The following is a 26672-nucleotide window of genomic DNA, read 5'->3' as shown; positions in this document are numbered from 1 at the left end:
TCTCATTCTTTTTGTCATTCTCTAATGTTCTATATAGTTATAGAATCCCTGTAGTGCAGAAGAAGACCATTTGGCCCATTGAGTATGCACCAACACTCTGAAAGAGCACTTCACCCAAGCCCACCTCCTAGCCCAATAACCCCTTAATCTAACCTTTACATCCCTGGACACAAAGAGGCGATTTAGCATGGCCAATCCACCCAACCTGGACATATTTGGACTGTGGGAGGAAACCTGAGCACCCGGAGGAAACCCACACAGACACGGGGAGAATGTGCAAACTCTACACAGACAGTCACCCATGTCCAGAATTGAAGATTAAAAAAATTGGGTGGCACAGTTGTGCTGTGAGGCAGCAGTGCTAACCACTGTGCCACCCATTTTTCCTAATCTTCTGATCTGCCACTTGTCTTATCCCAAATATGTGCTTTTTCTTTCCCTTTAACAACATAGAATATACAGTGCAGGAGGCCATTCGGCCCATCGAGTCTGCACCGATCCACTTCCACCCTATCCCCATAAGCCAATAACCCCTCCTATCCTTTTTGGACACTAAGGCCAATTTAACATGGCCAATCGATCTAACCTGCACGTCTTTGGATTGTGGGAGGAAACCGGAGGAAACCTACGCAGACAAGGGGCGGACGTGCAGACTCTCCATAGACAGTGACCCAGCAGGGAATCAAACCTGGGACCCTGATGCTGTGAAGCCACAGTGCTAGCCACGTGTGCTACCCTCATGCTGTCTTTAACGTCTGTATTTAAACAAGGATGATGAGCCCCCTCCCCGTGGAATTTTTCTTTCTCATTGGAATGAATGTTCTGTGAATTCGGAAATATCCCTTGATCTATCCCTGCAGCACATTTGCCAGTTCACATTATGCTTCCATTCCCTCATAATTGTCCTTATTTAAGTTTAAAATACTAGTCTTGGGCATACTCTTCTCTCCCTTAAACTGAATGTAAAATTCAATCATATTATGATCACTGATACCTAGGGGTACCTTCACTATGAGATTATTAATTAATCCTGTCTCATTGCACAATACCAGGTCTAGTATAGCCTTCTCGATGGTTGGCTCTAGAATGTGCTGTTCTATGAAACGTACTATGAACTCCTCATCTATGCTACCTATGCCCATCTGATTTTTCCAATCTTATATGTAGATTAAAATCCCCATGATTATCGCCAAAGCTTTGAGAAGCTCCCTTTATCTCTTTTATCCTACATCCTGGTTTCCTGAACTTAATTCATTCTTGTCTAATGTTCTAATCGCATCATTAATTAACAACCGCCCCCCCCCCCCCCCCCCCCCCCCCCCACCGTTTCTTAACTTCCTGACCTTCCTAAATGTCACATAGCCATTGATATTCAGGTCCCAATCTATGTCGTTCTGTAGCCAGTCTCTGTGATGCCTACGAATCATACTTATTCATTTCTATTTGCACGATCAGTTCATCTGTTTGTTTCAAATGTTATGTGCATTTAGATACGGAGCTTTTAATTTTGTCCTTTTATTATTTTTGTAGCAGCTTGCCTACCTGCTGATTTACTCATAGATTTGCGCTCTGACCCTTCCTGTCATGTTTGTAATTTCCCATATTAGTCCCTTTCTCTCTTACTTTGTCTCTCCTCTTTGGTCTACCACATCTTCTCAAATTTGATCCCTTACTCCCACTATTCAGTTTAAAATTCTCTACTTCCCTAGTTACGTGGCTTGCTAGAACATCAGCACCTCGCATGGTTCAGATGTAGACCATTTTAACAGTACAGATTCCAATTTCTCCAGTACTGGGGCCAGAGCCCCAGGAATTGGAACCCACTTCTCCAACACCAGTCTTTGAGCTATGCATTCCTTTCTCTAATGTTATTTGTCCTATGCCAATGTGCATGTGGCTCATGTAATAATCCAAAAATTATTACCTTTGAGGTTCTGCTTCTTAATTTGGTGCCTCATACTGACTATGCAGAATCTACTTCCTCTTCCTGTCTATGTCGTTGGTATGTACACGGATCATGACCACTGGATCCTACCCCTCCCACTGCAGGTTCCTCTCCATCACTGAGCAGATATTCCAAACCCTGACACCAAGCAGGCAATGCCGCCGTCTCGATTCTCGCTTCTTGCTACAGAGAACACCATCGATCCTCCTCACTCTACTGTCCCCTACTACCATTGCATTTTTACATGCTTCCTCACTCGATGGCTTCCTGCACCATAGTCAGTCAGCTCACTCACCTTGCTATCATTCCCGACAAGTGAAAGAACCTCATATCGATTGGACAGTTGCAGAGGCTGACAGTCCAGCTCTATTGCCCTTACCTGCCTCACTCGCAGTCACACACTCCTGTCCCTGAACAGACCACCCCAGCCTAAGGGGTGCAAATGCCTCCTGAAGTAAAGCATCCAGGTAACTCTCTCGCACCCTGATGTGTCGGGTGTCCACAGCTCAGCTGTATTAATTAATTTAAGCACCCCCACTTACCAAACTCTAATGACTCTGAGCTGAAATTCCTCAAGACGCTTACTGGAGAAGGATTTGCCCTGGATCACAGTAATCCAGGAGATCCCACATGCTACAACCTTGACACATAACCTGTCCTGCGATCCTCAATGTGTTTTAAACAATTCTTCATTAAATTGTTTACTTATGGTGTTTTTTTAAACATTTTAATAACTTTACCACCAAGTTGTGCACTATTTTCAAACTTAGGAATGGGGTAGAACTTGCCCACTTACCAGATTCTCACCAAACATTTAGCTCCTTTCCCTCTAGTAAAGACCAATCGCAGAGGGTGAGAAAGACAGAAGGCGAAGGGAAAGTCAAACTCCAAACTTGCTCTCTGATTCCCTGATGCACTCCTTTTGCTTGGACTGCACGAAAGACTGAATTTATACATAACTGAACCGGGAAGACAGAAACTAGAGTAAAGTAGCTTTCCAATTAACTACTCAGCTCCCACAGCTAAGAGTGAGTTTACCCTGTCTAAACTGTTCGAAAGAAAGACGTAGCCTGCTTACACAGTGTGGTGAATGTGATTCACACTATATATAATTGCCAATATCACTCCATGTATATATGTTCGTTATCCGACCACCAGGGGGCGTCGCTCTGGGAGTACGCGAGAGTTTGTACTGGGCTCCTCCCTTGGCTCTGCCCAGGACTCCTCCCCCTGGGACCGATGTATAAAGATCAGTGCCTTAGAGCCAGCCTGCCAGTTCACCTGAAGTTCAACGACGAATAGGCTGGCTCTATTGTAAGTGTATTAAAGCCTCTGTTCAGATCCAACTGCACGTGTTCGCTGAATTGATGGTTCCATCACACAGTACTTTCCAGTTACTGTACTGAAAATTCCAGCCATGCTATTCGAACTTTCCCTCTCCCCCACCCCCCTCACTACTACTAAACCGAAGCAGTCTATTTCCACTTGTAGCAAGACTGGGACAGCATCCAGGATTGGGCTGACAAGTGGCAAGTAACATTTGTATCACACAAATGCCAGGCAATAACCATCTCCAACAAGAGAAAATCTAACCATCTCCCCATGACATTCAATGGCACTGCCATCACTGAATCCCCCCCCCACCGTCAACATCCTGGGGGTTAATATTGACCAGAAACTGAACCGGACTAGCCATATAAATACGGTGGCTTCAAGAGCAGGTCAAAGGCTAGGAATCCTGCGGCGAGTAACTCACCTCCTGCCTGCCCAAAGCCTGTCGACCATCTACAAGACACAAGTCAGGAGTGTGATGGAATACTCTCCACTTGCCTGGATGAATGCAGCTCCATCAGCATTCAAGAAACTCAATAACGTCCAGGACAAAGCGGCCACCTTGACTGGGACCCCCAACCACCACATTCACTCCCACCAACTCTGCGCACAGTGGCAGCAGTGTGTACCATCTCATGCACTGCATCCACTCACCAAGACTCCTTCAACAGCATCTTCCAAACCTCTGCTAAAGGACAAGGGCAACCAATGGAAGAGAACACCACCACTGGAAGTTCCCCACCAAGCCACATACCATCCGGATGTTCACGTACCAAGAAATAATTTTCAAAAACCCACTCTCCGCATTACCGAACTGGATTAACTCTGTCCCCTCTCCCCCACAGCACTATACTGAATGTGCCCTGTTGCTGCATGTGATTCAAAAGATGAAAACTCTCAGTGAAAATGCAAATCATGGGAAACCTTTATTGATGTCCGTAGGTTTCAAATATATTTATTAGTGATTCAACCCTAAACTCACTTACAATGTATGAATAGTGGGCAAAGACCTACTGCCAGCCAGCCAGCAGGAATGGTTTGAGCCTCCTACTGTCCGACTGGGAATGACCCCCATCACTGACCTACACACGCATTCGATCTCTGTGTGCAAATGATCATTTTCCTAATCATGCTTCTTCTGCAGGAGAGGAGCAGAAATGAGCTTCAGAATTTTTAAAAGGTGCAGTGATTGAAGTTCCTAAGATTCAGAAATGTAACTAGATCTGACGGTAATCTTGAGATTCCTGAATTGTGCGTCAGTCGACCATCCTAAGGCAGGGAGTGCAATTCCTCTCTTAATAAAATGTCACAGATTCTTCCCTCCTTTCGGAAACCTGTGCCACAGGGAAGCAAAGCTTGAGAACGCAATTTCAGTCATCCTGTGTTTTTCATGACAGAGGAGGAATTCCTCTGTCTCCCTGCGAGAGGATATACGCATTCCCCAAGAGAACAAATTTCCTTTGGGGTGAATGAGAAGATGGGCTCAGTCCCGAAAATCACATCTTATCCTTTTGATTTCCGAGTGCGAGAGGATTTCACCACAAGGACTGCTTCAGACCCAGTCTGCAGGAGGATTTCTTGGTCCTTTGGGTTTCGAAAAGCGATTCTTGAATCCTACAATAAATAAACAACTTAAAATTACAAAATATTCATAGCATGGAAACAAGCCATTTGGCCCAATTGCTCCATGTTCATGTTTATGCTCCAGTAGAAGCTCTGCCCACTCCACTTTATCTCACCAGATCATTATATCCTTTAATTCCTTTCACCCTTATGTGTTTATCTAGATTCCTCTGAAATGGATCTATTCTATTTGCCTCAACTGCTCACTGTGGTAGCGAATTCCACATTCTCACCACCCTCACTGTACTGCGATTATTAATTACTATGGTTCATTTTCAATGACTATGGTTCATTAAGTCTTTCTTGGATTTCACTTGGGCCCAAATCAAGCACGTGTGCCAACCTCTTGGGAACATTACTTGTGCAAAAGTTGACCTCATATCTTTTGACCCAAACAAAATTGGACTCAAAAATCTGGCTTTTACATGAGTGCACACGGTAAGTTGATACAACAAACATGCAAATTAGAATGGGAGGAGGCCTCTCACCCTCTCGAGCCTGCTCCACCATTCAATGGCTGATGTGATTGTAACCTGAACTCCTGCCGACCCCCGATAACCTTTCACCATCTTGTTAATCCATCTAGCTCTGCCTTAAAAATTTTCAAAAGCTCTGCTTCCAACGCTTTTTGAGGAAGAGTGTTCCAAAGACTCACGACCATCTGAGAGAAAAAAAACTTCTCGTCATCTCTGTCTTAAGTGAGTGAAGCCTTAATTTTGAACAGTGACCGCTAGTTCTAGATTCTCCTCCAAGAGGAAGCACCGTCTCTACATCCACCCTGTCAAGACCCCTCAGAACCTTAAAGGTCTCAATCGAGTCGCCCCTTACTCTTCTGAACTCGGGTGGATACAAACTTAACCTTTGATACTGATAATCAGTTACCTGCTGTGCACCGTGAGGTTCAGTAATATTATGGAATGAAAACTTTCGATCCCAGGATCCCAGGCACAGACCCAATGGGTGGAAAAGCAAAGTTGACCTATGATCATGTCCGTTAGAGGAACTAAGTTTGTTTACATTCATGATTGCCTTGAAATTCCCAGCTCCAAATCTCCCTAGTTGATGCTGTCACAAAATATCCCCTACGTGACCTTACAGACTTTAAGCGAGGGTAGGGAATAGAACTGCACGGATCCAGAAGCAAGTTCCCCCAAATGAATGAGAAAAGGGCTTTTTATTTAAACTGTGACTATAAATGTACAACATTGTTCTGCAATTTAAGGAAAGGGGAAGTGAATATTAACTTTGACCTCGAGAAATAGTTGTGCATCTGATCTCCTCTTGCCCTTTTCTTTTATATTCGTGCCTCTCTCTAATTCCACCAGTTCGCAATCACAATCCATGTTCATCAAATGCAACAGTCAACCAACACGTAGGCATATATATTCCAACAACACCGTACATTTATCTAACTACTTTATCATTGTAAAACTTCCCAAGGCACTTCACAGGTGCTTACGAAACAAAATGTGCCATATCACAGAAGCACATAATTGCTACAGCACAGAAGCAGGCCATTCGGCCCATCATGTCTATATCAGCTCTCCGAAGCAGCACTTCATCTGTTGCCATTCCCCTGCTTTCTCCCCATAACACTGCCCATTCTTTCTTTTCAGATAACTTAATTGAATTCCCATTGAACTGTCTCAATTGCCATCATGTCACATAAGGAGATGTTGGGAAAGGTGACCAAAAGCTTGAATAAAGAGGTAGGTTTTAAAGGGCGCCTTAAAGGAGAGAGAAGCAAGGAAAGTGAAAGAGTTATGGGTGGATCTCCAGAGCTCAGGGTCCGTGCAGCTGAAGGCACAGCTGCCAATGGTGGGGTGGAGGGAGTGGGGCAAGTACAGTGTTGGAGGAGTTCTTGATTGGTTGTAGGACTGCAGGAGGTAATGAGATATGGAGGAGACAAATCTACAAGAATAAGAAGTTTAAATTTGAGGCAGTGATGAACTGGGTCACTGTAGGCCAGCGAACAGGAGTCACAATAGGAGGAAGATATTGAGCCCCTGTTCTCCCATTCCAAGAGATCATGGCAGATCTGTGACACAACTCCAAAAACCAGCCTTTGCCTCATATTCCTTAATAGCCTTGGATAACTAAAATCTATCAATCTTATTTTAAAAATTCAAAAATTAATCTAGCATTAATATAATAATAATCTTTAATGTCACAAGTAGGCTTACATTAACACGGCAATCTGAAAAGCCCCTAGCCGCCACAGCCTGGCGCCTGTTCGGGTACATAGAGGGTGAATTCAGAATGTCCAAATTACCAACAGCATGTCTTTTGGGACTTGTGAGGGGAAACGGGAGCACCCGGAGGAAACCCACGCAGACACGGGGAGAATGTGCAGACTCCGCACAGACAGTGACTCAAGCCGGGAATCGAACCTGGGACCTTTATCACCACCTGGTGCGGAATACATGGAGTCCAATGCTTTCGGTGCACACACAGTGCAACTGATAACTGTCCAGCTCAGTCTGATTCTGCCAGTTCATGCTGTGAGGCTGGAGAAAGGGTTTAGCTGGTGAGGGATTTTTCCAGAGTGAAAAGCAACTTTGTGGGTGGGTTGTGGACCAGAAGGATACTGAAACGTGTACAGTCCACTGGGGCTGGGTTTGTCTTCCTTGTCATACTCCTGCAATTGGGCGTCCAATTATCCAAACAATAATGGTGGCAATTCTCTGAACTCCAGGAATGACTATGTGAGCCGGGGCTCCGTGTTTCTGACTGAGTTACTTAGTATTAAGCAATTTCTAATGGGTTTGACTTCATTGGAGAACACACACACGTGCAATGACGCTTTACCTCCAGAGTCAACTGGCTATGAAGAGTAGCAATTTAATCATATCTTTAGCATTATTTCTCTAGAAGGGACACTGGGGAATTGTGTAGCTCTCAGAGCAGATGTTCAGCCTTGTTTTCAACCACTTGAAGATCAATTCAAACTTCGCTAACTGTTTAGGTAAACTGAAAGTTTGGGGAGGGGTATTTTGCTGCTTTTAATGAAAGGGTTATTGCTGCAAAAACATCCATAAACGATGCACATCTCAAATACTGGGCTGGATTCTCCGTTTGGGAGACTAAGTTCCCACATTGGCGTGAAAACGGTGGTCTTTTACGGCAGGAAAACTGGCGCAAAACGGCCACTAATTTGCCGTTTTGCTGGGGGCTAGCAGGGAGGCAGCATAAACTCACAGCTCTAGCTGCTGATATGGCCCTGAGCATTTCTGGTTCCACGGCCGCGCATGCGCACGGCGACGGACTGCAGCGGCCGCGCCGTGCTCCATAGCGGACTCAGCCCGCGGATCCGGACCACAAAAGTAGTGCCCCCCTTCAGCCGCTCGCGCGGCCTGGACCACCCGCCCCAGCCCCCAGCCCCGAATGAAGCCCCCCTACTCGTGGATCGGTCCTCCCCCAACTGTGGCGGCGCCGGACTGAGTCCACAGCCGCCCCACAAGGTTCCCGAATGGTGTGAGCACATGTACCCCACGCCGTCAGGAACTCGGCCAGTTGGCATCGCGGGGCAGGATCTCAGGCAATGGCCTGAGGCCATGGATGTTTGGCACGCTTTTCACAGGGCGGAGAATCCAAAAACTGGCACCACTCCCGATATTGGCATCAAAACGGATTCTCCGCCCCAACGCCGAAATCGCGTTTGGCGGAGAATCCAGCCCACTGAGTCCAATGGCAGTCTTGCATTAGACTGAGTATCCACTCCCACCACCAGAGTTATGGCGCAACACATCGAGGGCCCTTCGGCAGTGCCTCCCATGACCCCTATCACCTAGAAAGATGAGCAGTAGACCCTTAGGACATCACTTCCAAGTTCCCCTCCACACCATCCTGATTTGGAACTATATTGTCATTCCTTCACTCTTGCTGGATCAAAAACCTGGAAACCCCTCCCTAACAGCACGGTAGGAGTACTTGCACTACATGAACTGCAGAAGTTCGAGAAGATGGCTCACCACCGCCTTCTTGTGGGCAATTAGGGATGGGCATGTCTCGAATCAGCTGGCATGACCAAATCCAAGAAACATTTAGTTATTTAATTTGTTACATTGCCTGATGTTGTAGTTCATACATTTTAGAGGTAAAACTTTCTAGTCTTAAAAATTGATTTTTTAAAATGTAAATTCAGTGGAAAATTCTGGTAAACATCGCGAGTCTGGCAAACCACATAGACACAAGATAATTACAATTCAAAAGGAAACTTGAGCCAACTGGATAAAGACAGAGTAAAAGTCATAAAACAGCAGGTGGTCTTGCTTAGCTAAAGAACTGGAGACATGACATCTGCAGTTATTCCAAGAAAGCACATAAGTTATTCGTGTAGTTTCCCAGAATTAAGGAAAGCTTTGGAATTAAAATATTAACTTGTACTACCAGGGAAGAGGCTATCGTTTGTCACATTACCATAAAGACGGTTGGAGAAAAGTTTTTTTGAGTTTATCTTTGAAAATTCAGTTAAGACACAGGCAGCAGGCAAGACTGGTTAAGGGAAGTAGCTAAGAGCTTTGGTCTTATGTGGCTTATAGCTCACCAGAAGTTACGAAATAAAGTCAGACCTACACCCGAAGACCTGAAATAGAGTAGATGCTAGTTTTATCATCCATGACGCAACCTCTGATTGGGAGCTGGTATTCAGCTTGGTGGCAGTTTGAAACTATAGCAGCGAGCTACTGGTAAACAGGAGTGTTTTCTGATGCTTTAAGCAGGAACCACAGGCCCATGCTGGAGTTGTGGAATTCAGAGCTGTGAGGTCTGTAAGGGAATTGGAGGGTCACTTTGCCAAAAGCTAATGGAAGAACTCCCATGAAATTTTGTACCTCGGCAAATAGCTAGAACACTGAGGATAAAGCAGATTGAGTTCTGGACAGATGATCCCAGGAAAAGTGAATGAACATTAAAGTTTCCAATTAATAGGAGAACTCTTGAGGAGAAGTAAAATGTAGAACTGGGCTTACAGCCTAAGTCTTTATAAGGTACAGTGTTGAATTAATAGTGCTAACTTTGTTTAATTGCGGCACAGAAGCACAGTGGTTAGCACTGGGACCTGGGTTCAATTCCCGGCTTGGGTCACTCTCTGTGCGGAATCTGCACTTTCTCCCTGTGTCTGTGTTGGTTTCCTCTGGGCGCTCCGGTTTCCTCCCAGAAGTCCCGGAAAAAGTGCTGTTAGGTGAATTGGACATTCTGAATTCTCCCTCAGTGTACCCGAACAGGTGCCCTAGTGTGATGACTGGGGGATTTTCACAGTAACTTCATTGCGGTGTTAATGTAAGCCTACTTGTGACACTAATAAAAGTTGTTACTATTATTCTTTTCGACAGATACTGTTTAAAATCATGAAACCTTACGGTGCAGTTCTGTCGGTTAATTTCTGGATTTTTTTCTTTAAATATTCAGGCTCTCTAACTAGATCGTAGCAATTAGAGTTTTGAAGAGCTGGGTCAGAGCTGTTCCAGCCAATATTTGGAATAAACTGGCGTCACAGTCAACCGCTGAGAGTGAAAGCTGCCAAATATCAGTTTCAGTAAACACTGGGAAACTCACCGAAACTCAGGAAGGAGCGAGTTTGTTCTGTACTTGGTTCTGTTTCTGGAGCCCTGGACAGTGAGGGGACACTGGTTATGGCTGCAGACAGAGAGAGAGAGAGAGAGAGAGAAAGAGGGAGGGAAACATGTTTACAGAATCAGTAACCATAGACATTAACACACAATCCACCGTCTTAGTTGCGATATCCTTCTTGATTATATTTAAATTACTAATTAAAAGGCTGAAAAAAAATAAACTTCCTCCTTGCAGTCAATCAATAAAGCCCTTCATAAAATGAATTAGTGACTAAGTTTTAAGGAAACAGTGCATTTATATTGTATCGTTCACAACCCCAGGATGACTGACAATGTATCACAGCCAATGAAGTATTTTTTGAAGCGTGGTTATTGCTGTTATGTTAGACACTTTAAACTCAGTAAAATTCCACAGACAGCACCGTGAAAATGACCCGATAATCTGGTTTATTCATGGGGACTGAAAGATAAATATTGGCCAGGACATGGGGAAGAACTCACCTGCTCCTCCTCTTTGACTCGTGCCATGGAATCCTTTATGTCCACCTGAGAGGGCAGATGAGGTTTAACGCCTCAGCTGATACCTCTGACAGTGCAATGCTCCTTCAGTACTGCACTGAGAGCATCAGCCTTACTCTGGAATCAGTGCCGTCGACACTCTGGGAACCTAGAGCTCATAGTCCTAATTTAAATAATAAGCAACCTATGTGTTTTTGGTCTGTGGAAATACGGTGACGCTTTAGAACCTCTTTGCAAAATGCTTTCAGGTCTGAGCAATTCCCAGCTACAGAAGCTGATAGATTACAGCAATGTTCTTCAAACTTGGGGGCGCGACCCGCGGGTGGGACGTGGGTGGGTCGCGGAGCCGTCCTTCGCGCAAATCCCGGCGCAGCAGCCGGCTTTTAATAACGCCGGCTGCAAGCGGCCTTTAAAATGACCGCGAACAGGTAAGAAAAATTCGGCCGAATGACTGGGCGTGCACGCACAGTGCGGCCGCTATTTTTTTTAAACGGTCGCAGCTTTTTGTTTTACAAGTTCGGGGGTTTTTTATTCATTTCATTTTCATTTTTTTCATTTTATTTATTTTTACAAGTTGAGGGGGGGGCGTTTATTCATTTTATTCATTTATTTTATTCATTTAATTATTTTTTTTCATTTATTTAATTCATTTTATTTTTCATTTTTTTTACAAGTTCGGGGGGGGTTTTATTTAATAAAATATTACGGAAGAAAATGCAGAACTTTGGACAGATGGAGACTCCATACTTTCCGACACCGGAAGGCTTCACCTTCCTCCAACAGGTTCCATTGGAGGAGCATGTACGAGGGCCAAAGGGACCCAAAACCATTTCCTCCATTTTTATCAGCAGCAAACAAGGTAAGAGTAAATGGTGGGTCGCTCAGGTCGGCCGGTGTGGGCCGCTCAGGGCGGCCGGCGTGGGTCGCGAAGGTCAGCCGGCGTGGGTCGCGAAGGTCGGCCGGGTTGGGTCCCAAAGGTCGGCCGGGTTGGTCCCGAAGGTTGGCCGGTTGGTAAAAATGTGTCCCCGGAAAAAAAGTTTGAAGAACACTGGATTACAGATTGTCGCTTGATCTGTTTTATGTACACAACAGGAAGCCACGCTTCTTTTCATACACTTTATTTTGAGTGGCGCTATAATTCACCCCAACAAATTGCTCTGAATGACAGACCTGTTCACCCTTTCAACAACTCAGAACATCGCAAAGCGCTTCACAACCAATGAAGTGGTAAAAATGCACCACCTGTTGTAATGTCGGAAACATGGGGCTGGATTCTTCCGCCCGCCAGCCGCAAAAACAACACGGGCGAGCCGCGGACAATGGAGAAGTCCATTGACATCGGGTGGGATTCTCCGGTTGCCGGGCATCCGTGGCCGGAGAATCCCGCCCATGGCAACCTATTTGTGCACAGCAACCTCCCACGAAGGGCAATGCAATAATAACCAGGTAATCCTGTTTTTTGTGATGGACATTGAGGGATCAATATTGGTCAGGACTCTGGGGGAAACCCCCCCTGCTCTTCTACAGATACAGCAGGTATTTACGCAGGTCAGACCTTTGTTTACTGTTTCACCTGAGAGCTGACACCTTGGACAGTGCAACACTCCCTCATTACTGCATTGGAAGGATCAGCCCGGATTTCTGTGCTCAAATCTGGAGTGGGACTTGAACCCACAACCTTGAGACCCAGACGTGAGAGCGGTACTGAGCCACTGCAGACAAAACAGCCAGTTTACACAGGGGACTTTCCTACAAATACATGCTGAACAAATAGGTAACATTGGCCACATGCAGATGATACAGCTACCAACCTTCCATCTAGTTGGAATGTTAAATAGTCAGTGCACTGATGAGAGTGAGGTAGGTTCAGATTAACCCTCATTTCAGATTTTCAGTGACACTTCTAAAGTGAGGATGTCAGATGTTCTGTCAGTTTCTGCTATCTTGGACAGTGTAAACTTTTTTACCTTGATAAATATTAGGAAACAAAAACATTTAAAGGACAACGTGAAAGAGCAGGGGAGGGGGACTAATTGAATAATTCTTTCAAATGGCTGGCAAAGCCATGATGGGCCAAATGGCCTCCAGGCTGCATAATTTCCTGACCCTACATCTCACTGGCACCATTATTGATTTTATTTCAAAGATAATTCCACTTACTCTTCTTCATACTTCGTAGAATTTTCATACTCTGTAAACAGGGAGAGAGAGAGAGAGAGAGAAACACAGAATCAAAAATGGGTTCTTTAAAAAAACCTGGTGTAATGTTTCTGAATTATTCCAGATTTATTGTCACTTTCAAGTTCCAGCAGCATTCTTGTAAATCTTCTCTGTACTCTCTCCAGAGAAGTTATGCCTTTTCAGTAATATGGTGACCAGAGCTGTACACAAAACTCAAGCTGTGGCCTAAACAGCAGTTCATAAAATTCCATCATTACATCCTTGCTTTTTGTATTCAATACCTCACCCAATAACGTAAAGCATTCCATATGATTTCTTTACCTCCTTAGTCACCTGTCCAGCCACCTTCAGGGACCCGTGGACATGCATTCCAAGGTGTCTCCCTTCCTCCACCCCTCTCGGTATCTTCCCGCTCGTTAAATATTCCCTTACTTTGTTTGCCCTCCCCAAATGCATTGCCTCACAATTTCCAGATTGCATTTGATTTGACACCTTTCCGCCCATTCAACCAAACCATTGACTCACGCAAACTCAGTACTGATGCCATCCACAGATTGAACATGGTCACGGAACAGATCTTCCTCACCTTGCTCCTCGCGAACGGTTTGTTGGAGTCAGTTGATGATCTGGAATTGTCAGTCTCAGGTGATGAAGCAGCAGATTGTGGCAGACCTAAAGGTGAAATGAAGGTAGAAAGATAGATAGATTTTTGAATAGTAAAGGAATTAAGGGTTATGGCAAGCGGGCGGGTAAGTGGAGCTGCGTCCACAAAAAGATCAGCCGTGATGTTATTGAATGGGCAGAGCAGGCTCGAGGGGCCGGATGGCCTACTCCTGCTCCTAGTTCTAATGTTTTTATGTTCTTCAACAAGGAGGCAGCAAATCAACACTGGGAATCACCTAGATTGACGAGGACACAGACCAGGGAAATACCGGGAGACGCCATATACCGAGACGTGACCACAAAATTGCCAATATACAAATTTCTACTATCCTGATTGATTAAAAACATTTGACGATTGTGCATTTTATATTTTTTTTTTTATAAATTTAGTGTATCCAATTCATTTTTTCCAATTAAGGGGCAATTTAGTGTGGCCAATCTACCTAGCCTGCACATCTTTGGGTTGTGGGGGCGAAACCCATGCAAACACGGGGAGAATGTGCAAACTCCACACAGACAGTGACCCAGAGCCGGGATCGAACCTGGGACCTCGGCGCCGTGAGGCTGCAGGGCTAACCCACTGCGCCACCGTGCTGCCCTGTGCATTTTATATTAATCTACTTTCATAGAATCATAGAATTTACAGTGCAGAAAGAGGACATTGAGCTGACTTGGCCCATCGAGTCTGCACCGGCCCTTGGAAAGAGCACCCTACTTACTTTGTTCACACTAAGAATTAATTTAACGAGAAAAAATTGTCATTGGAAACATCGGGCTAGTTGGAAAATATCTGAGAAGACAGTTCTGTGCTAAAGGTCATATCCTACCAGCAAGCTCATGGAGAGAGTGAATTTATTCAGTGGCGCTAAGTTCCCAGTTGATGTTATAAATAGATAGGAAGATCCCAGAATGGAACCCTGACTTGAAAGACCAATTTAAAAAAACAAAAACATGGAGGAACATAGTCACAGGATTGCTAATTAGTATTGACAACAAAAAGATGTTATTAAACATGAAAAGTTGGATTATGGTACAATACACCTTTTAATGTTTTATTGAAGTTATTTTACTGTGCTATTTACAATGCACATATCAGTTTCCTTTGGGGTCGGCCCCCCCTTGGGCTCCCCTGCCTCCTCCATCCGGTTGTTTTCTGGCCTCCCCTCCTTTTCCTGGTAGCCTCTCCCCCACCCCCATTCCCCCCCCTCTTCATTTCTTGTCTGCTCCCTGTGGTCCTGTTGGCTCCTGTGCTCCCCCACCCGGCCCCCCCACCCAGCCCCCCCGGTTCTACTGGCTGCTGGCTTCAAACAGGTCCTGAAACAAGTTGGTGAATGGCATCCATGCTTTGTGGAAGCCATCTTCTGAGCCTTATGAGAGGCATGGATAGAGTAGATGGGCAGGCACTCTTTCCCAGGATGGAAGGGTAAGTCACAAGTGAGCATAGGTTTAAGGTCCGTGGGGAACGTTTAGAGGAGATGTGCAAGGCAGGTTTTTTACGCAGATGGTGATGAGTGCCTGGAACGTGTTGCCAGAGGAAGTTGTGGAAGCAGATACATTAATGGCGTTCAAAAGGCATCTTGACAAACACATGGATAGGATGGGTATAGAGGGATACGACACAAGGACCTGTTGAGGGTTTTGGTCAACAGTTGATATCATGACCGGTACAGGCTTGGAAGGCCGAAGGGCCTGTTCCTATGTTGTATTGTTCTTTGTCCTTTGTTCTTTGCCATATCTAGTTGAGCCTAATTCTGAAAATCTGGATCCCACCCAGAAAGATTGCAACTGGGTGGGAGCCAACACCCAAGTGGATGAGACAAGGGAGAAGTGGGAGGAGAACCTGGGATTTGAAATAGGCTGGGGATTCTGGAGCAAAGCACTGCACAGGGTCAGCTCTACCTTCACATGCGCAAGGCTCAGTCTAATGCAGTTAAAACACAGAGCTCACTTATCCAGAACTCGAATGAGCAGGTTCTTCCTGGAGGTGGAAGATAGATGCGAATGGCGCCAAGGAGGCCCAGCCACTGAACTGTACAGGGTCAACTCCAGGAGACACAAGGCGGGGAGGGGGAGCGGCGGGGGGGGGGGGGGGGGGGGGGGTGCAGGTGCAACAACAACCTGAACCAAAGGGAAGAAAAGCAAAGGGGAAAATGGTGGGGAGCAAAATGCAGGGGAATCACAATTGCCACTGAAAACACTGTTCGGGGTGAATAAAAAAAAAAGGGGAACTGTGATGTATCGAAGTAAATAGTTGAAGCTGATCTATGTGTAAATAGTTTTACTTCTTATTTTCTCTTTTTTAACTCTCACTGTTTGTTCATATTTATATTTGTTTTGCATACCAAAAACACAATAAAATAATTTTAAAAAAAAGAAAAGGAGAGAGAATAATACTCACCGACTGAATTTGGAAACGATAGCGTGTCACACTTTCTTTCTATAAGAGAGATAATGTTTGGGTAAGTTAGCAATAGAAAATGAACAACAAAACTCTGTAGCACCAAATCTTGCAAGACATGACCTGATCTCCCGCAAGCCCCCCCCTCCTCACCCTGTCCACCAGCCCTCTCCAAACTATTTGATCATCTCAAAATTAATAATGGGCAGATATGCAAAGTGCAGCGAAACTAACAGATTCAAGGCAATCAAATTCTCGATTCATGTGACTGACCGACTAGAAGAAATGTCCTTAAAACACCAAAATACATGAACCATGTTTGGAAAAATTAATTCCTGGGATGTGAGTATCACTAGCCAGGCTGCCCATTCCTAATTTCCCTTGAGGGGGTGATGCGGAGCCACATTCTCTTGGCTGCTGCTCTCCATGTGGTGTAGACACAACCACAGCACTGGGAGAGAGTTTGGTCCAGACACAGTGAAAGAAAAGCGATACAGTCCCAGGTCCAATATCATGGGTGACCCTGAGGGGAACGCATGGGTGGTGATGTTCCCATGCGCTTTCTGCCCTTGTCCTTTCAAGTGGTAGAGGTTACAGGTTTGGAAGAGGCTGTGACTGATCCTCTCATTGCTCGATCAGAGAAACTTATGCGAATTGTACAGACTTCAAAAAATATCCAGAATTGAAGCACCTTTCGTCCTAATCCAATCTGTGGGTAAATGGTCCAAATAAATCCCAAAGCATAACTTAAAGTCACTAACACTGTTACTAGAGTTAATGGCTTGGTTGCCAGCATGGTTCCAATGGCCTGTATGGCCTCATTCTGTGCTGTAATGACTTAATGACCCTGAAGACTAAGTTAGTAGAATTTTTTTAAAAGATAAATTTAGAGTACTTAATAATTTTTATCCAATAGAGGGGTAATTTAACGTGGCCAATCCCCCTACAAGGCACATCTTTTGGGTTGTGGGGGGTGAGATCCACGCAGACATGGGGAGAATGTGCAAACTCCACAGACAGTGATCCGAGACCAGGATCGAACTCGTGTCCTCGGGGTCGTGAGGCAGCAGTGCTAAATACTGCACCACCGTACCATCCTAAATTCATAGAATTATTAGTATGGGTAATAGTTACCAGGCGAGGGATTCTCCGACCCCCCGCCGGGTCGGAGAATCGCCGGGGGGCGGTGTGAATCCCGCCCCCGCCGGCTGCCGAATTCTCCGGCTCCGGAGATTTGGCGGGGGCGTGAATCGTGCCACGACAGTCGGCAGCCTCCCCCGGCGGTTCTCTGGCCCGCGATGGGCCGAAGTCCCGCCCATTCTATGCCGGTCCCGCTGGCGTAAATTGGAGTTGGTCCCTTACCGGCGGGACCTGGCGGGCTCCGGGGTCCTCGGGGGGGCGAGGGGCGGTTTGGCCCCGGGGGGGTGCCCACACGGGGGCCTGGCCCGGGGTCGGGCCCACCCATCCGCCGGCGGGCCTGTGCCCTGGGGGCACTCTATTCCTACGCGCTGGCCGTGTAAGCCTCTGCAATGGCCGGAGCGAAGGTGAAACCCTCTGCGCATGCGCGGGGATGATGTCAGCAGACGCTGACGCTCCCGCGCATGCGCGAACCCGCGCCGGCCGGTGGGGTCCCTTCGGCCCTGCTGGCACGGCGCCAAAGGCCTTCCAAGCCAGCTGGCGGGGCGCAAACCACTCCGCTGCTGTCCTAGCCCCTGAAGGTGCGGAGGATTCCGCACCTTTGGGTCAGCCCGACCCCGGAGTGGTTCCTGCCACCCCACTGCGCTGTTTCTGCCCGCCTCGCCAATTCCCGGAGAATCCCGCCCCAGATTTCCTGGCATGGTTAATAGTTACAAATTTTTGACATGATTGATAGTTACTAGAATTAATTGCACAATAAGTAGTTCCTAAAGTTTTTTAAAAATACATTTAGAATTATAATTTTTTCCAATTAAGGGGCAATTTAGCGTGGCCAATCCACCTAACCTGCACATCTTTGGGTTGTGGGGGGCGCAAACCCCATGCAGATATGGGGAGAATGTGCAAACTCCACACGGACAGTGACCCAGAGCCGGGATCCAAACCCGAATAGTTACTAAAGTTACTGGCATTATTAGTAGATGCCAATATGATCAGTAGAGACATAATTTTCATAGTTTGTATAATAACACTCACGGGACTCATGGGGACGACCCAATTGATCTCCCGTGGGGCTGTTGGAGAGCGAGTTCCTCTGCTGAGGGGCGGAGGCCTAGCAGCTGGGGGCTAATGAAACAAACACTTAAAATCCGGACTGGATTGGGACCGGAATGATGGGTAGCCCAGCTGGGACCTCGGTGTTGTACACTGTGTTGCGGTCTTTACCTTAAGAATAAACCTGTGCTTGTATCACCTTGTCGGGTCTCCTGAAGATTTTATAGCTTGGCATAGGTGGTAACCTTGCCCATGTTTGACCTGGTGCCATGAGACTGCCTGGGGTCAATGTTGAGAACTCCCAGGGCAACTCCCTCCTGACTGTATATCACCATGCTGCCACCTCTGATAGGTCGGTCCTGCTGGTGCAACAGGATATACCCAAGAATGATAGAAAGAAAAGCTGAATTAAATAACTATCTACAACTTTAAATAAAATTGGCTTGAAACACTTACCCATCCTAAAGGCTCTCAATTTTAAACTCTGCAAAAGACACAATCATAAATTTTACTTAATCAATCTGCGAGCAATGCAGCGAAATCAATGAAATTTTACAGAAATAGTTGTGTTAATAGACTGAACAAAGGGAGGTCAGCTGGGTGTGAAGAAAGTACAGTGTAAAAAGAGAAGTGCAGGATAGAGTGTGGTTCTCAAAGGCTGGGGGAGAAACAGAAGACGGAATTTTCCCGTCTGGGAATACGTCCCGTGGTGAGGGTAGGAACATAGAGCGTTTCCCATTATAAAAAGAACAAAGAAAAGTACAGCACAGGAACAGGCCCTTCGGCCCTCCAATCCCGTGCCGACCATGCTGCCCGATTAAACTACAATCTTCTACACTTACGGGGTCCGTATCCCTCTAGTCCCATCATATTCATGTATTTGTCCAGATGCCCCTTAAATGTCACTATCGACCCTGCTTCCTCCACCTCCTCCGGCAGCGAGTTCCAGGCACCCACTACCCTCTGTGTAAAAAACTTGCCTCGTACATCTCCACTAAACCTTGCCCCTCGCACCTTAAACCTATGCCCCCTAGTAATTGACCCCTCTACCCTGGGGAAAAGCCTCTGACTATCCACTCTGTCTATGCCCTTCATAATTTTGTAGACCTCTATCAGGTCGCCCCTCAACCTCTGTCGTTCCAGTGAGAACAAACTGAGTTTATTCAACCGCTCCTCATAGCTAATGCCCTCCATACCAGGCAATGGAGGCCAGCGGTAAACCACACACCTCTCCCTAATTAATTGTGAAAATGTGGGTTTTGCGCCGTATTCTGTGGCAGAGAAGGCCCCATGGCAGGCACTCCACTATCGTATCAGGGTGTCATATTGAATAAGCGCCCAATATCACTGACCCACTATTGAAGAAAGAAGATGGACTTCCTGAAAATAAAGATGGATCTCCGGGAGCACTCTAGAACTGGAATATGGACCTGCCCGATGACACACAATCTGGGAGGTCCACCTGTAGATGCTCCCTCCCATCCACTGCTGTGATGTTCCTAGGTCCAGGGTTGCTGACAGCCTCCATTCTGAACTCCGGATACAGCCCCAGGCTATCTTTGATTAGGTCCCGCCATCCGCATTATTCCAGACGTGTTCAAGGCCGGCATGTTTTCCTGCTGGCCTTGAGGAGAATTGGGTGTTGGGGTGGGGGGAGGGGGTAGATTCTGGTTTGGACTTCATCGGCATCCCATTAGCAGGATGCAAATCAGTTTCACAGCGGTCTCCAGTGGGTTTCCCAATCCGCCATGACAGGCACCAGTGGAAGATCCTGACCTGCCGACACGACCATGGCAAAATTCCACCCAGAGTGCACAGCGTGTTTAGGGAGGGATTTCCACAGGACACATGTCAGATGGAACCCAGGCAGGCAGGAGCCGCATTTGCACATGGTTAGGGTTAAGGGCATGGAGGGATTGATAAATACAGCGAGGGGATTTGAACCTCAGAGGACACATAAATCAATGATGGCCAATGAGATCTGGTTTAATGAGTGAGGATGTCTTCGTTCAGGTTGGATGCAGGTATTCTTGCTTTAGAATTAGAGATGCCTGAGGGTTGAGTGGAGGAAGAGAGTATTGGAGTCACTAAGTCTGAAATAGTGAAAATAGAGTGAGACAGCATCAGGACAGGTACAGCATGGGGTTAGATACAAAGTAAAGCTCCCTCTACACTGTCCCATCAGACACTCCCAGAACAGGTACAGCACTGGGTTAGATACAGAATAAAGCTCCCTCTACACTGTCCCCATCAAACACTCCCAGGACAGGTATAGCACGGGGTTAGATACAGAATAAAGCTCCCTCTACACTGTCCCATCAAACACTCCCAGAACAGATACAGCATGGGGTTAGATACAGAATAAAGATCCCTCTACACTGTCCCATCAAACACTCCCAGAACAGATACAGCATGGGGTTAGATACAGAATAAAGATCCCTCTACACTGTCCCCATCAAACACTCCCAGGACAGGTACAGCACTGGGTTAGATACAGAATAAAGCTCCCTCTACACTGTCCCCATCAAACACTCCCAGGACAGGTACAGCACTGGGTTAGATACAGAATAAAGCTCCCTCTACACTGTCCCCATCAAACACTCCCAGGACAGATACAGCACGGGGTTAGATACAGAGTAAAGCTCCCTCTACACTGTCCCATCAGACACTCCCAGAACAGATACAGCATGGGGTTGGATACAGAATAAAGATCCCTCTACACTGTCCCCATCAAACACTCCCAGGGTGGATGACAATCATCCAGTGAGGCCTGAATTGGTCAAATGTGATGAGGGTGAATGATAACAGGTCCAGTCCCCGTTCTGCTTCTCAGAAATTAATTTCTTAGAGGAGTCCTTGAATAGGTGTTTGCTTTCCTCACTGAGCGAGAAAATACCCAACTCCTGTCTAGGCGGGATGCCTTAAAAAAAACCAGACTTTACAAATTTCAGTGGTCTGAGCTCTCTTACAGATTGGGCCCTAGGCATCCCATTCCGAAAACTGTCAGGGTTGCCCCTGTTTTACACTCGTGAGAAAACATTCCAGATTCTGCCCCGCAGTCATTTGGAATTACCCCGATTTGCCTGCTCAATACTGTTACTTCATCGTTTAGGTCGCCGGTACGCTGAGCTGGTGTCTTATGTCCAATACCTTGCTCCGTGTCTTTGTATTCATGGGTTCCAAGGAGGCCTTGGGCTGGGTGGATCCACTCCACTCTGAAGATGTTCCAATTTTCTGAGATGCTGGAGGAACTGGCACAGGTTCTGTATCAGAGGAAAGTAAACCAGGGAATGATTGACGATGCGCCCTGACTGTACAGAGGTAGCATTTCTGTTACAAAGTGCGCCATTTGTAAGTTTGGGTTCACCATGGTGGCTCGGGATTACTTTTTTTGACTTATTTTATTGAGCATTGAAAGAACAGGTTGTGAGACAGTTTCTCACTTAAGAACATAAGAAATAGGAGCAGGAGTAGACCATTCAGCCCATCAAGCCTGCTCCGCCGTTCAATATGATCCTGTCTGATCTTGGATCTTCCACTCCATTTTCCGACCGACTCCCTTGATTCCCTGAGAGACCAAGAATCTATCTATCTCTGCGCTAAATATAATCGACAACGGTGCATTGACAACCCTCTGGGGTAGAAAATTCCAAAGATTCATCAAACCTGTTGAGTGAGGAAAATTCCCCTCATCTCAGACCTAAATGAGCAGCCCAATATCCTGAAACTATGCCCCCTTGTTCGAGATTACCCCTCTCGGTGATTACCCTGTCAAGCCTCTTCATAATCTTGAATATTTCAACAAGATAATTTCTCATTCTTTTAAACTCCAGAGAACAGAGACCCAATTTAATGTGCCCCTCATCAGAGGACAGCCCTCTCACCCCGAGACTTATTTAGTGAACCTCCGTCTCCAATGCAAATACATTCTTCTCTAAATATGGAAAGTAAAACAGCATCCCGCATTCAAGGTGTGGGTGTCACCAAAGAATTGTGCAAATGTAGCAGGACTTCTTTAGCCTCCCATGTTAGGAAAGCAAAGGGATTGGTATTTGTATTTGTATTGGTGATGCGCTAACAATTGCACACAGAAACACGAAACGGTACAAAAGAGGCTTTATTACCGTGAGATGTAATTCCCTCAAGTGGAGCTGTAAAATGGCAGCTCAGGAGACCTCATGGATATTTATACTGCTCCCTGTGGGCAGAGCTGGCCGGCAGGGGCTCACCGACAAACTATGCAGGGGCTTACCGACAAATCTGTAATAGCAGGTACTATTGTACATCCCCTAATAGAGGCACACACATATATATACAGTGGTATTACCACAATTGGAAATCCTTAGAAATAAGGTGTCATTTTAAGTGGGTTTAATTTAATGTTTCCGTGCCTGGAAGGGTAAAACCTATAGTTAGATTCATGCTGGACAAAGGTATTTATATGTGAGGGGGTTGGTTAAGTTCCAACTGTGTTTCTTTTTTTAAATTTTTCAACAACAAATTTTCTCCCAATAAAATAAACAAGACATAGAGAAAACAGAAAGAACTCCCGCCCACCCCCCCCCCCCCCAATACAAAGCAATAAATTAATAACAAAAAAAAAGTAGCAAACATACAGTCGCAGAAACAAACCCCCTTAACAGACCCATAACCCCCCCACCCCCCCCCCCCCCTCCCGGGTTGCTGCTGAGATTGACCACCCTCTAACACTGCCACCTTGTACCGACCCACTCAGGGCAAACTTGACCCTCTCCAGTTTGATGAACCCAGCCATGTCGCTGATCCAGGACTCCGGGCTTGGGGGCTTCGCGTCCCTCCACTCTAAAATAATCCTACGCCGGGCTACTAGAGACGCAAAGGCCAGGATACCGGCCTCTCTCGCCTCCTGCACTCCCGGCTCTGATGCTACCCCAAAAATAGCGAGTCCCCAGCCCGGTTCCACCCTGGAACCGACCACCTTGGACAAGGTCTCCACCACCCCCTTCCAGAACCCCTCCAATGCCGGACACGCCCAGAACATGTGGGTGTGATTCGCCGGGCCTCCCGAACACCTCCCACACCTGTCCTCACCCCGAAAGAACTGGCTCAGCCTGGCCCCAGTCATGTGAGCCCTATGCAGCACCTTCAGCTGAATTAAGCTGAGCCGTGCACAAGAAGAGGACGAATTCACCCACCCTAGGGCGTCCGCCCATGTCCACTGGTCGATCTCCTCCCCTAGCTGCTCCTCCCACTTCGCTTTCAGCTCCTCCACCGAGGCCTCCTCCTCCTCCTGCATCACCTGATAAATCGCTGAGATCCTACCCTCACCGACCCACGTCCCCGAGAGCACCCTATCCTGCACCCCCCTTGGTGGCAATAGCGGAAACTCCGCCACCTGCCGCTTAACAAACGCCCTAATCTGCATATACCTGAAAGTATTCCCGGGGGGAGACCTCACTTCCCGTCCAACTCCTCTAAGGTCGCAAACTTCCCGTGGAGGAAAAGGTCCCCCATCTGCCTGATGCCTGCCCTATGCCAACTCAAAAACCCACCATCTATTCTCCCTGGTGCAAACCGGTGGTTGCCCCGTATCGGGGTCCAAACTGAGGCCTTCACTTCCCCCCATGCCGCCTCCACTGCCCCCAGATTTTGAGGGAAGCCACCACTACTGGACTCGTAGAATACCTTGCCGGGGGGAGTGGGAGCGGGGCCGTCACCAATGCCTCCAAACTCGTGCCCACACAGGAGACCACCTCCAACCTCTTCCATGTGGCACCCTCCCCCTCCATCACCCACCTACGAATCATTGCCACATTCGCGGCCCAGTAGTACCCACACAGGTTGGGCAACGCCAAACCACCTGCCTCCCTGCCTCACTCCAGGAATACCCTCCTCACTCTCGGGGTCTTCCGCACCCACACGAATCCCAGAATACTCTTATTAACCCTCCTAAAAATAGCCTTCGGAATCAAGATGGGGAGACACTGGAAGAGAAACAAAAACCTCGGGAGCACCTTCATCTTAACCGACTTGACCCTGCCCGCCAAAGAGAGTGGCAGCGCATCCCACCTCCTGAACTCCTCCTCCATCTGCTCCACCAGCCTCGAAAAGTTTAGCCTATGCAGGGCCCCCCAGCTCCTAGCTATCTGGATACCAAGATATCTAAAGCTCCTCTCCGCCCTCTTCAACGGGAGCTCCCCTATCTCCCTCTCCTGGTCCCCCAAGTGCAGCACAAACAGCTCACTCTTCCTCACGTTGAGCTTATAGCCCGAAAAGTCCCCAAATTCCCCAAGTATCCTCAACACCTCTGGCATCCCCCCCTTGCCGGATCCGCAACGTACAACAGTAAATCATCCGCGTACAGCGACAGCCGGTGCTCCCCCCCCCCCCCCCCCCCCCCCCCCCCCCCCCCCCCCCCTGCCCACACAATCGCCCTCCAGTTCTTCAAATCCCTCAGCGCCATGGCCTGGGGTTCAATCGCTAACGTGAAGAGCAGGGGCGACAAGGGGCACCTCTGCCTCGTCCCCCGGGACAGCCGCAAGTCCTCCGACCTCCTCCCATTCGTCACCACGCTCGCTACCGGAGCACTATACAGCAGCCTCACCCAGCTAATGAATCCCTCACCAAACCCAAATCTCCTCAACACTTCCCACAGGTAGCTCCACTCCACCCTATTGAAGGCTTTCTCCGCATTCATCGATGCTACTATTTCCGCCTCCCCGTCCGCCGTCGACATCATCATGACATTAAGAAGCTGCCGCACATTAACATTCAGCTGCCTCCCCTTCACAAACCCCGTTTTGTCCTCATGGATAACCATCGGGACCACATCTTCCACCCTCCTGGACAGTATCTTAGCCAACAACTTTGCGTCCACGTTGAGGAGCGAGATCGGCCTGTAAGACCCGCACTGGAGGGGGTCCTTATCCCGCTTCAGGATCAGTGAGATTATTGCTCTAGACATCATCGGGGGCAAAGTACCCCCTCCCTCGCCTCATTCAGGGTCCTCACTAACAACGGGCCCAGCAGGTCTGAGAACTTCTTATAAAACTCCACCGGGAACCAGTCAGGTCCCGGTGCTTTCCCTGTCTGCATGCTCCCCAGCGCCTCCATCAACTCCTCCAACTCGGTTGGGGCCCCCAGACCCTCCACCCACTCCTCCTCCACTCTTGGGAACTCCAGCCTATCCAGAAAGCGGTCCATCCCACCCACCTCCCTCGGGGGCACCGACCGGTACAGCTCCTCGTAAAAGGATCTGAACACCCCATTAATGTCCCTACCACTCCACACCAGGTTCCCCCCTGCATCTGTGACTCCCCCTATCTCTCTCGCTGCCTCCCGCTTCCGGAGCTGGTGGGCCAGCATCCGACTTGCCTTCTCCCCGTACTCATATACCGCCCCTTGCGCCATCCTCCACTGCGCCTCCGCCTTCCGGGTGGTCAGTATATCGAACTCCGTTTGGAGACTGCGACGCTTCCTCAAAAGCCCCTCTTCCGGGACATCTGCATACCTCCTGTCCACCCTTACCATTTCTTCCACCAACCTCTTCCTCTCAACCCTCTCCCCCCTCTCCCTGTGCGCACAAATAGATATCAGCTCCCCTCTAACCACCGCCTTCAGCGCTTCCCAGACCACCCCAACCTGCACCTCCCCATTGTCATTAGCTTCCAAATACCCCCCTATGCACCTACGGACCCTCCCACATACTTCCTCCTCTGACAGAAGCCCCACATCTAACCTCCACAGCGGGTGCTGATTCTTCCCCTCCCCCAGCTCCAGGTCCACCGAATGGGGAGCGTGGTCAGATATGACTATCGCCGAATACTCCGCCACCACCACTCTCGGGATTAGCGCCCTGCTGAGGACAAAAAAATCAATCCGGGAATAAGCCTTGTGGACATGGGAGAAAAAGGAAAACTCCCTACCTCCCGGCCTCAAAAACCTCCAAGGGTCTAGCCCTCCCATCTGATCCATGAACCCCCTCAGCACTGAGGCCGGCGGCGGCGTCTTGCCCATCTTAGACCTCGAACGATCCAGAGCTGGGTCCAGCACAGTATTAAAATCCCCTCCCAAGATCAAGCCCCCCGACTCCAGGTCCGGAATCCGGCTCAACATTCACCGCATGAAACCCGCATCGTCCCAGTTGGGGGTGTACACATTAACCAGAACCACCCGCTCCCCTTGAAGTCTATCACTCACCAGTACGTATCTACCACAGCTGTCCGCCACCACACTCGACACCACAAACGTCAAGCACTTGCCAACTAAA

At 47.6% G+C, this 26672-nt stretch overlaps 1 protein-coding gene across 2 annotated transcripts in view; it reads right to left on the bottom strand.

Annotated features, from left to right (window-relative positions):
* Positions 1–4178: 4178 nt before the first annotated feature.
* The window catches only part of LOC119978842 (tyrosine-protein phosphatase non-receptor type 22-like), a 108672-nt gene continuing 86178 nt past the window's right edge, over positions 4179–26672 (bottom strand). For both annotated transcript variants that reach the window (XM_038820728.1, XM_038820729.1), the window contains 7 exons: positions 21575–21687; positions 18881–18908; positions 16235–16273; positions 13760–13845; positions 13153–13183; positions 10457–10537; positions 4179–4891 (listed from right to left, as the gene is read on the bottom strand). In XM_038820728.1, the coding sequence (XP_038676656.1) occupies positions 4830–4891; positions 10457–10537; positions 13153–13183; positions 13760–13845; positions 16235–16273; positions 18881–18908; positions 21575–21687 (440 nt within the window). In that variant the 3' untranslated portion in view covers positions 4179–4829. The remainder of the gene's footprint in view (positions 4892–10456; positions 10538–13152; positions 13184–13759; positions 13846–16234; positions 16274–18880; positions 18909–21574; positions 21688–26672) is intronic.

Source organism: Scyliorhinus canicula, chromosome 15, assembly GCF_902713615.1.
Source record: "Scyliorhinus canicula chromosome 15, sScyCan1.1, whole genome shotgun sequence".
NCBI classification, from domain to species: Eukaryota; Metazoa; Chordata; class Chondrichthyes; order Carcharhiniformes; family Scyliorhinidae; genus Scyliorhinus; species Scyliorhinus canicula.
Note: the sequence above shows the minus strand (reverse complement) of the source record. Positions and strands in the feature narration are given on the sequence as shown.